General features: G+C 40.0%; 1 protein-coding gene across 1 annotated transcript in view; it reads left to right on the plus strand.

Annotated features, from left to right (window-relative positions):
* The window catches only part of Trappc3l (trafficking protein particle complex subunit 3L), a 47,329-nt gene that overhangs the window by 6,621 nt on the left and 28,594 nt on the right, over positions 1-12,114 (plus strand). Inside the window, exon 3 of the mRNA XM_021175098.3 lies at positions 1,848-1,947. Within this exon, the coding sequence (XP_021030757.1) occupies positions 1,848-1,947 (100 nt within the window). The remainder of the gene's footprint in view (positions 1-1,847; positions 1,948-12,114) is intronic.

Raw genomic sequence — 12,114 nt, forward strand, 5'->3', positions numbered from 1 at the left:
ACAAATGTCTGATATAGCATTTGCAGAAATGTACCCAAATTACTTGATTTCTGTTAGTTGATTTTGTGAATTGGCTGTAGAAGACAAAGAATCTCCCTTATTTAGATAAAAATATGTTTGGTGAACTGAGCACATAGCTTAACAGTTAAGAATGTAATAGCAGGTAAAGAATAAAGTTTGAGATTCTGTAGCAAGGTCTTGCTTAAGAAAAAAGGTTTCACATATGAATATTTTGAATAGCTTTTAAGAGCATTTCACACTGTATATGTCACATATAAATTGGTATTTTGTAGAAAAAACATCCTTTGGTAGAAGGCAAATATATACATAACTGTGTATGTACATTTTCATCCCTCTGCCCATGGCTGAGCTTATAGATATGTATTATAATAATTAACAAATACTAGACTCTTTTAAGGTCCCTGTTCCACTGTCCTTTGGAGTAGATATTCTGCTCTTACCTTTGTGGTTATGAGTCTAGTCTTTAATGGCTGAGCCATCTTTTTCTCCCACACAGATGGCCTGCTCTTAATAAATAGTATATATCAGTAGAGTTGGTGAATTATTAAGGACTCTGACCTCAAATCCATTTCTCCATAACTGCCAATCTACCAAAGATCTTTTGCATTTTAGGTCCAAGGCACAACTATTGCCTTGGAAAATATCAACTCTAATTTTCTTGGGTATTCTGTTGCTTTGTCCAAATGGTTTCACTTTTCTCTTTCTCTATGGCTATAAAAGTAAAGGCCTTTTTTTTTTGGCTGATGGTTATGAAAAATAATATTCCTTTTTCTTTTTCTTTTAAGGTCTTATTCCTATAACTAGATTAGAAATTCTTAAAAGACAAAGACTGTGGCATCTCTTCATGTCCTCCTGAGAAATTTAAGTTCCTTGGGCTGGAGAAATGGCTCAGTGATTAAGACCACTGACTGCTCTTCCAGAGGTCCTGAGTTCAATTCCCAGCAACTACATGGTGACTCACAACCATCTGTAATGGGATCTGATGCCCTTCTCTGGTATATCTGAGGAGAGCAACAATGTTCTCACATACAAAACATAAATAAGTAAATCTTTAAAAAAAAAGATTTTAAGAAATTTAAGTTCCTCAATATGTCTTGTTCAAGGAGGCTGCTGAACTGTCTTAACTACTTACTCCATTATGTTATGAAATCCCAGTGAAAACTTTCTGAATTTTACTTTAGCTACTATTAGATGTAGTGGCTTGGACGGAGTTAGTAGTAGGTAAATATGCACCTTCCCTTGGACCTATCATTTCAGCTTCTATAGAGTAAAAAAATATGTTTTTCTGAAGTTGCTTGCCAACCTCTACACACACACACACACACACACACACGGAGGAGGTGAAGAGGGGGAGAGAAGGAAGGAGACACAAGAAACAGGGGAAAGAGAAAGGGAGATAAACTTAAGAAACTTAAGAGCTGAAACCTTTAGTAGCAGCAAAATATATCTCTCTAGTTCCTTTTCCTCTTCCTGACTCAGCTCCTTTTATGAATGTAGCTCCCCTGCCATGATGGATATGCTATGAGAAGCTTGAATATCTAGGGTCACACCTGCAAACAAGGATCTTACTCTGCTTCACAATAGCTAACAGTGAGAAATATTAGAGACATGCATCCTTCACTGAATTTACAGTCAAGTTTGGGCCAGTCTCACCTCCATTTATATTCCTCTGCTTGCGAGACTAATTAATATTTCCTGGATTTGCTGATCTCTGCTTTTGTGATCTGCAGAACACACACAAAGTCATCATCTAAGACAGTTTGATCTGTTGCATTTGGGCCTAGTTTGTTATCTATCAGGAAAATCATATTTTACTTTATCCACAGGGGTTACAACATTGGAACACGGCTGGTGGAAGACTTTTTGGCTCGATCCTGTGTGAGAAGATGTCATAGTTATTCAGAAATTATCAACATAATCGCCCAGGTAAATGCATTTCTGGTTCTGTCAATGTATTTGAAAACATGTCAGGTATGGGTATAAATCAATAGTCCCTATAATTTGGGATGTTGAGGTGAGAGGATTGTGAGTTCTAGGTCTGTGCTAAATAGTATGTTCCAGAGAAGCCTAAGCTACATGAGATTCTGTCTCAAAAACAAAACAAACAACAATAAACAACTAAATCCTTTCTGAGTTTAGTAGTCTTCAGTTCTGACTAGACAGGTTCCATCTGCATATGTTGCTAGGTGTTGAGAGAGGAGATTATGATAGAAAAGCTTTTCATACAGATATATAACTATTATGCACTGAAGACCAAGCTTCTAAACTGACTTAATTATCTATATCTATATCTACATCTACATCTATATCTATATATGGTGTGTCTGTGTGTGTGTGAGAGAGAATGTGTGTGCATGTATATCTGTATTAAAGAGTATATATATATATATATATATATATATATATGTGTGTGTGTGTGTGTGTGTGTGTGTGTTATGTATATGTGTATGTGCATGTGAGAGAGAATGTATGTGTTATGTATGTGTGTTGAGTGTGTAAGAGTCTGTGTGTGTTAAGTGTGTGTGTGTGTGTCACATTGGTAGCAGTGTTTTACAAGAGATTGAGAAGGTGGCTTGGCTGGTGAAGTATATGTTACACAAGCATAGGGACCCAAGTTGATATACCTAGCAGAGTTGGAAAGTTCTTGGATGACCTAGGGGTGCCAATCAGGGAGCCATCCATTGTAGAGCAATCTGCATAAAGAAGTCTCCAATGGTAACAACATCCCTGGCATGTTTTGAAGGTTGATAGTCTCAGAGGCTAGAAGCAGATGCAGTGATTCAGTCCTTTATGTATAGCCTTGGAAGCTGTGAAAGGAACAATTCTCCCAGCCTGCAGCCTCAGGTCACTGTGATGGAGGAGTGGAAGGCTGAAGAGATCCTGTGTGCTTCTAAGAAATAGTGAAGGCAGAAACAAGCAAGGCAGTGAGGAGTCAGATCCTAAAGTCTTCAAGCTTTGTCCTCTGAAAAGAGCAGGCCAGATCTTCAGAAGTCTCCCTTTCTGCCTTATCCTACAAGTCTGTAGCAGTACCCAGTTAAATTATCAAATTCATCCCATTGATCCCAGTGGTGGCTTGTTCATTGATACCTGACCCAGTGTTCTAGGTTCCCGAATGAAATACACACACACACAGCCTTTATATTTTGATATGCCTAAAACAGTTCAATGGCTGGGCTACTTCCTAACCTCCATGTGACTAATCCACATCCCTCCAATATTCCCAAGTTATTGCTTACTAAAATCTACATTCCATCTTTGCTGCCTTGGACCTGGTCGGGTAGCCCTCTTGAGAACTGTTCTTTCCCAGCTCCTACATGGCTGCTATGCTCTCTGTCCCTCACCTTCTCCTCAGGCATGGTGGATCTGCTTCTTCCTCTCTTCTGCCTCTGTCCCAAGCCCAGGAATCCTAAAAGCCCCGCCTCTGTCTGCCCTGCCCAGCCATTAGCTGTCAGCATCTTTATTTACCGACCAGAACAAACTGAGTGCAGGGTCCCTGAGCGTCTTACCTGTGGATACTTGTGTGAGCAGTTTTCAGGACAGTAACATAAGTTAACATAAATTAACATAAGAATACAAGCAGTTACACAGGTCTAAGATGGTTCCAGTTCTGAAGCCCCAGAAGACGTGAATTTCTAGGGAACAAGCTAAGCTCCTGATTGGATGGATGTAGTTATGAAAATAAGGTTAAAAAAAAAATGAGACCAATCAGAGAAACACTGTCAAATTTATAGGAAAATGGGGATTCTAAATCACCCAAGAGTTGTCAAAAATTCACAATCAGGTTTACAGATCTCAACCTCTGCAGAAGTAAGGAAGCAGGTACTGATTTCTTTTGATTTTGTTTTGTTTTGTTTTTACAAAGTTTTGTCAGTTTCTAGTTGCTAGGCATTTTTTTTTTCCTGGCTATTGCCAGCTACTCAATATTGGAGCTTTGGCTGTTGATTTAGCCTGGAGTTTCTGTTCATTGGTGTTTCCTTTGCTTTGTTCCCACAACACAAATACTCTACAAGTGCTTTGTGGAGGTCAATACAGCACATGGGCAACCTTATAGCAGTCATGCCCCAAACCAGTTCAAATGTAACCCTGTGGAAGGGACTACCAGCATCAGAAACTATTTCCTGGTGCAGTATTTTTCCAGGAGAAAAGTAAAGCTTCCTGTGCTTTCCCCAACATCTGATGACTGTGCTAGCATCTTACACAGCCCTGATATGTGGAAGGCAGCTTGGAATCATCCAAGACTAGCCCACCTTTCTTAAAGCAACACATCTTTAGCCAGCATCCTTTCATTGAAGATCTGTGGTTACTCTGTGACCTAGTACCTATTTGAGGACACAAGTTATATAGGCCTTGGCATGTTGCAGAGTCTGGTTCACATAACAGACCTTCTAATCTGTCTTCCTCCTTTTTTCTCTTCTGAGCCCTGATATTTACATACATGGTGAAACTGACCCTTTACATGAATTGCTTTCACACTAACACAGCACTAGTTCTGTGATTCTGAGTGCAGGCACTGCCTTTGGTCTGTCAGTCTCAGAGCATCTCTCTGAGAAGGCAGAACAGGAATTGATTATGGACAGTTTTCCAAAAAGGAAGCCAAGTTCCAGAAAGAGTATGCTAGATGGAAACAAGTAACATGTATGAAGAAATAAACTTTCAATACTAGAATCCAAATGAAAGTTGTTTCTACTTTATTATTATTATTTTATGGTTAGTGAATCATGGAGATATAATGGAATCCAGCTGTCTTCCAACTTCAGCACAGTGAATTTAATACCATTCAACAGGTTTAAGAAGAGAAGAGAAAAGGAAATTCCTCTCCATATGTGTTGGCAGAATATATGTAAAATCCTGCAGCAGTGTTCTGTGTATGTGCATGTGTGTATGTGAGTACATGTATGTGTAAGTGAATGTATATGAAGTTCAGAGATCAACCCCAGATGTCATTCGTCAGGTACCACCTACCTTGAATTTTGAGATGGGGGGTCTCTCATTATCATGGAATTTCCTCTTCCAGTGAGGTTACCTGGCCAGGTAGCCCCAGTGATTTACCTATCTCACCCTCCATAACATTTGCTATCTCATCTGCATTTTTTCCATGCTGCCACCCCTGGCTTTTGACATGGACATAGGAGAACAAACTCAGGTCCTCATGCTTCCGTGGCAGGCATTTCTTCAACTGAGTTATCTCCCCATAACCTGGAAGTTTTTAAAATAAAATAACTCCACTAAATCAATTATGTGGTGGAGGGGACTATAAAAATACTTGTCATTTTAATGTAAAATAAATACTGTGACTGATATATATTAACATTTATAGCCCTACTTATTGTATTTCCTGTTGGTAGTTATCCTAATCCGTTTGCTTAATAAGTCACTGTATTCTAATAATGATGATTCTGAAATTTCTTTGGGAATGACTTCCCTTGGCCTTTACCTAAATTCATCCCATGTCTTAAATGTGCATATAAAGTTAAATATAAAATATGCCTAAGGGATAACAAGTTTCTAGAGAATTAAAGCAAAACACCAGCGATAACTTATAAAGTCATATAACATGGGAAATAAAACTTCTTGTACTTAAAGTTGCTTTTTTAGGCTTGACATCTGAGAAGGAAAATGATTTTAAAAGCTGATTAGAACTTCATTCTAAAGGCATGTTCATAGAACAATGGGTATTTTAATTTATTCTTTTGGATCTGTTCATATGATCTACATATTTTCTATTTAAGTCATATAACATACTTCTGTTATTTTTTTAAAAATCAGTTAAGAGCAATAAGCAGTTGAGAATTGGGTTTGTGTAGCCTGTTATTGAGGACTGGGGGTTATTTTCTGTCATGTGTTGATAGACCGGAGCTCATCTGCTCTGTGGTCAATACATTGGGATATACTAGTGGATGCCAACTGTTGGTCTAAGTGAGCTCCAGACTCAATAGTGCAGTAGCACAAGGGATCCTTTAGTTTCCTCTGCATGTTAGCCTTAGATTCAATCTCCGGTATTCATCTAAATCAGAAAATCAAACAGAAATAGACTTCAAAAGAAATTGGCTTCTGTGCTAACTGGTCTTGTGTCAACTTGACACAAGTTAGAGTCATCTGAAAAAAAGAAACCTTAATTGAGAAAATGCTCCCATAAGATACCACGGTAAGGCATTTTCTTAGTTAGTGATTGATGGGAGAGGGCCCAGCCTAGTATGAGTGGTGCCATACCTGGGCTGGTGGTCCTGGGTTCTATAAAAAAAAAAGCAGGCTGAGCAAGCCATGGGAAGCAAGCTAGTAAGCAGCACTCCTCTGTGGCCTCTGCATCAGCTCCTGCCTCCAGGTTCCTGCCCTGTGTGAGTTCCTGTCCTGACTTCCTTCGGTAATGCACAGCAATGTGGAAGTAAAATCAAAAGGTTCCTCCAAGTAAACCCTTTCCTCCCCAACTTGCTTTTTAGTTTAGGTCATGGTGTTTGGTCACAGCATTGGAAACTCTAAGACAGCTTCTATAGCAGGAAAGAAATCCACATCAGAACTTTTAGCTAGATGTAATGACATAAGCTACAATTCTAGCATTTAGGAGGCTGAGGCAGGAGAATCATGAGTCTAAGACCAGCCTTTAAAAAAAAAGTGAAAGTGAAGTCAGCTTCAGAACGAGATCCTGTCTCAAAACAGAAAGAAATCACCTTTTCCTTAGTCAAAATTAATCTCCAAAGAAACCCTAAGAAATAATTTATGAAGGTTATTCTTGATGGTGCCAAAGATGGCAAAAGTCTCACATGGAATGCTCTTGTTACCTGTGCTCATTTGAAGAATGTTGTCTATGTGCTGTCAGCCATAGTAAGATTACACCACCAAAAAACAAAAATAACAATTCCAGTATGAACTATGGTGTTATGTTTAGTCATTCGTGTTTTGGGGCCTCAGCCAGAACTTGGAACCTGGTAAAACTAAGTATTAGTTGGAAATGGGGGGCGGGGTAAAAAGGAAGAGGAGAGGATGGAGAGAGAAGAAAAGAAAGAAGTTTATTGTTTAAGGCCTTCAGGACAAGAGCTTTTCTCTAACAGGCAGGGCCATGGCATGCTCCTCAGAGTGTTATGGGCTCCCTCAGCCCATTTCATGAGGGTGCATGTTGTGGCCATACCTGGTAGCAGTTTTCTCTCTAGAAATTAAAGAAGAGATGTCTCTATGTACCAGATTATAAAGGAATCAAGTGGAAAATGGTATATGAAACATGAGGAAGGAAAGAAGGAGGAAGGAAGGGAGTGAGAGAAACAAGGAAGGAAGGAAGGAAGGAAGGAAGGAAGGAAGGAAGGAAGGAAGGAAGGGAAGAAGGAGGGAAGAAGGAAGGAAGGAAAGAACAAAGGAGGGAGAGGAGGGAGGAAAGGGAGGGGAAAAAGAAGGAAGGGGGACAGAGGGAAGACAGGGAAGAGAAGGAAGGAAAGAAGGAAAAGAAAGAGAACAAACGAACAAAAAAGAAAAAGCAAGCAAACAAACACAGAGAAAAAGATTAATATCTCAGCCAAAGAGAAAAAAGGTCCATACACTGTGGCCCCCACTAAGAGAGCATGTTCTATCTTTAACAGCAATAAAGTGTCTTCTACAGATGGCAGCCGCCAAACTGCATAATATTCGACAGGCTAGACACAAGAAGGTCAAAGTTAAAATTAAAAACATGCAGGACAGCTGCTTTTTTTAAATTAGGTATTCTCTTCATTTACATTTCAAATGCTATCCCAAAAGTCCCCAGACCCCGCCCCCACCCCCCTACCCACTCACTCCCACTTCTTGGCCCTGGCATTCCCCCCACCCTGTACTGAGGCATATAAAGTTTGCAAGACCAAGGGGCCTCTCTTCCCAATGATGGGCGACTAGGCCATCTTCTGCTACATATGCAGCTAGAGACATGAGCTCCGGGGATACTGGTTAGTTCATATTGTTGTTCCACCTATAAGGTTGCAGACCCCTTTAGCTCCTTGGGCACTTTCTCTAGCTCCTCCATTGGAGGCCCTGTGTTCCATCCAATAGCTGACTGTGAGCATCCACTTCTGTGTTTGCCAGGCCCCGGCAGCTTTTCATCACTCTCCTTTCTAAACATTTCATGTCACCTTAGCCATCTTGTTATGTGTAAAATTTCTCTGTCCTCAGTGAGGTGGCATTTCCACCCTGTCAACTTCTTCTTAGCAATAAAAAGAACATTTTCCCATTCTCACAAACAGAGCAGCTGTCTCCTGGACACCTCTTCCTTCTAAAGCCTGGTTTTCACCTCTTAATCATTTTCACTTCTTAAAAACATTGCTCTCACCGAGAGTGATGATGTCACCTGCTTCAGGAGCATTTTGACACAGATGCAAGGTCAGGCTTTAGCTATGTGCACGCCCACATATGCTTTCCTTATAATTAGCAGCTTTCATTAAAAAGACCTGGCCTTTGGCAGCATTATCTCATTAACCCTTTAAACTCTCTTCAGAGGGAACAGGCAGTAAATGTGGCTGAGTAAGTTTTAGATAACTAGGACAAATTCAGATGGGTTTAGTCATAGTTTATTCCCGGAGAGCATAGGAGAGGCAGGAAAGGAAGTCATGGCTGTGTTTTGCTTAGCCGATCTTTTCAGACCAAGCACTGTGTGCAGCCCTCTACCTTACTTCTGAAATGCAGAATGTCCACAGCCCACAGTAGCTGTCCTGCTTTCTGAGAAAGAGAGAGAAAGAATAAATTTCAAACAAATTTACTAGACAGAGAAATGTATGTCCAGACAGGAAAGTGATTCCTCTGGATGAAGTAGAAAGTTGGGTGAAAACAGAGCTCTCTTGAATTTGATGTCCACTTTGTACTTTTCTGCCTTTCGGAGTTGAGGGGTGGGAAGTTTCAAGGGTTAACAGAATTCTCTCTTTTATTTTCTCTTTATGCCTTCCAGCAGGAAGGTCAGTCCATTGCTAGGCACCAGACCCTCCTTTCAGTGTGTGTGTAAGATCTAAAATTTTGCCATCTAGTGGCCTGAAGAAAAGTCTCACAGGAGAGAAGGGCAGCAACACATTTTCCACTTTTTAATTTTTCTTTATTTATCTTTTCATTTTTTAGCCTAAATCTGGGTTTAATTTTCTGCATCATTAAAACAGATTCAACTTTAAAATGTGACTTTATCATCTACAAGTTTAAATTTTGTATTTGTATTCAAGGACAGCTACAAATATTACCTAAGATGCACAGTCAGGCTTCCATACATATCTCGGTGGCTTTTTTTGCCAATTTGACACAAGGTAGTGCAGCAGTTCTTAACTTGTGAGTCTAGACTCCTTTGGGAGGTTGAAAGACCCTTCTACATGGATCGCCTAAGACCATCTACATACCAGATAGTTACATTTTGATTTATACAATAGCATAATAACAGTTATGAAGTAGCAACAGAAATAATCTTACCTCAACATGAGGAACTGTATCAAGGGGTTGCAGCACTAGAAAGGTTGACAACCACTGAGCTGGAGTTATCTGGGAAGAAGAACTTACAATGAGAAAATGCCTCCAAGATATTGACTGTAGGTAAGTCTGTGGGCATTCTTTTGATTAACAATTGATGCAGAAGGGCCCAGTCCATAGTGGGCTGCCATATCTTTGGGCAGATGGTCCCAAGGGTATAAAAAGTATGTTGAGCAAGCCGTAAGGAGCAAGCCAGTAATCTGTGTTTCTCCAGGTTTCTCTCTGCTCATAGTTCTTGCCTGCAGGTTTGACCTGACTTCCTTTGATGATGAACTGTGAGATGGAAGTATATGTTAAATAAACTCTTCCCTCTCCAAGTTGCTTTTGGATGTGTTGTTTTATAACAGAATTAGAATCCTAATTAGGATAATATGGCTATCACATCTTGGTTTAACAAGCCACTGATCAAAAATCATGAACAACAAATTTTGTCTGCACTAGAGATGTACCTTTCTTCCCTCATCAGTATTTCCCCAATAATACAAGGTAATAGATATTCGTGTATCACTTATATTGTATTAGCCATTACACATGACCTAGAGATGATTTTAAGTAATCTAGGAGGTTGTGGGTAGGTTTGATCTTTTATAAAGTGACCTGAGTATCCACAAGCCTTGGTATTTATGGGAACCTTAGAGCCACTCTACTGTATAGACCACAAGACAGCTGTCCTTTCCAATATGTCAGAATTACCATTGTATGGCACTGAAAAACTTCAATAATGCATATGTTTTCCTCATAAAAGTTCAAAATAACTCTCATCTATTATTTATGTGTTTCTTACAAGACCCTTGTAGAATTGTTATGAAAGAGCCAAATGGATTCGGTGTGTAACTGAGACTCATATGATACTATCAGTCACCTATGACCGAAGCCACCTTGGCATAATCTCCTACATGCATTTCTTGTCTTTTTACTGCTGATTTTTGTTTGTTTGTTTGTTTGTTGTTTTGTTTTGCTTTTATAAATAACTGCTTCTTTAAAATATAGATTTAAAAGTTTTTCCTGCGCCGGGCGTGGTGGCGCACGCCTTTAATCCCAGCACTCGGGAGGCAGAGGCAGGCGGATTTCTGAGTTCGAGGCCAGCCTGGTCTACAAAGTGAGTTCCAGGACAGCCAGGGCTACACAGAGAAACCCTGTCTCGAGAAAAAAAGAAAAAAAAAAGAAAAAAAGTTTTTCCTATTTTAATCATTCTGAGACTATAATGAAAATGTGTATTCTAAGTACTAGCCCAGAAACTTAGAATACTCAAGATACAATTTGCAAAACTCATGAAACTCAAGAAGAAGGAAGACCAAAGTGTGGATACTTCGTTCCTTCTTAGAAGGGGAAACAAAATACCCATGGAAGGAGTTACAGAGGCAAAGTTCAGAGCTGAGACTGAAGGAAGGACCATCCAGAGACTGCCCCACCCAGGGATCCATCCCATAAACAACCAAACCCAGACACTTCTGCATATACCAACAAGATTTTGCTGACAGGACCCTGATATAGCTGTCTCCTGTGAGGCTATGCCAGTGCCTGGCAAATACAGAAGTGGATGCTCACAGTCATCTATAGGATGGAACACAGGGCCCCCAATGGAGGAGCTAGAGAAAGTACCCAAGGAGCTGAAGAGGTCTGCAGCCCTATAGGAGGAACAACAATATGAACTAACCAGTACTCCCAGAGCTTGTGTCTCCAGTTACATATGTAGCAGATAATGGCCTAGTTGGCCATCAATGGGAGGAGAGGCCCTTGGTCTTGTGAAGCTTCTATGCCCCAGTATAGGGGAATGCCAGGGCCAGGAAATGGGTGTGGGTGGGTTGGGGAGAAGGGGAGGGGGAAGGGTATAGGGAATTTTCGGAGAGGAAACAAGAAAAGGGGTTAGCATTTGAAATGTAAATGAAGAAAACATCTAATAAAGAAAAGAAAAGAAAAGAAAAGAAAAGAAAAGAAAAGAAAAGAAAAGAAAAGAAAAGAAAAGAAAAGAAAAGAAAAGAAAAGAAAAGAAAAGAAAAGATGTGTAAGTTGGCCAGGGCTGACTTTAGCTGTTGAAAAGCAGTGCTAGGAAATTCATTTCTTACTTACAGATCATATGTTGTCCTGTCTACTATAAGATAAAGTAGGAAATACAGCCATACAGCCATACTTGTCTTTGATCTAATGACTAGAAACGCTTCCTTAGTGACAAAATATATATTGGATTATCAAACACAGTTCAGGTAAGGCGTTTTCATTACTACAAGAAGCTAAGCAGAAATTAACTTGATTTTTGAAATAAAGATGATTATATAACCCAGGCTTGACTAGAACCATCATAATGTTTTAGATGTTTTAGTTCTGGGGATGCAGCTCTATTCTAGCCCTCCCTCATCATCTGTGAGGCTTACGTTTGATTCACAGCACAGGAGTCAGGGGAAGTCATTTAAGAACAGATGCTTGGGGCTGGTGAGATGGTTCAGTGGGGAAGAGCACCGACTGCTCTTCCAAAGGTACTGAGTTCAAATCCCAGCAACCACATGGTGGCTCACAACCACCCATAATGAGATCTGATACCCTCTTCTGGTGCATTTGAAGACAGCTACAGTGAACTTATACTAATAAATAAATCTTTGGCCGGAGCAAGTGAGCTTGGCTAGAGCAAGCAGAGGTCCT

Source organism: Mus caroli, unplaced genomic scaffold (assembly GCF_978045245.1).
Source record: "Mus caroli unplaced genomic scaffold, Mus_caroli_1 scaffold_9, whole genome shotgun sequence".
In the NCBI taxonomy this organism is placed as follows: Eukaryota; Metazoa; Chordata; class Mammalia; order Rodentia; family Muridae; genus Mus; species Mus caroli.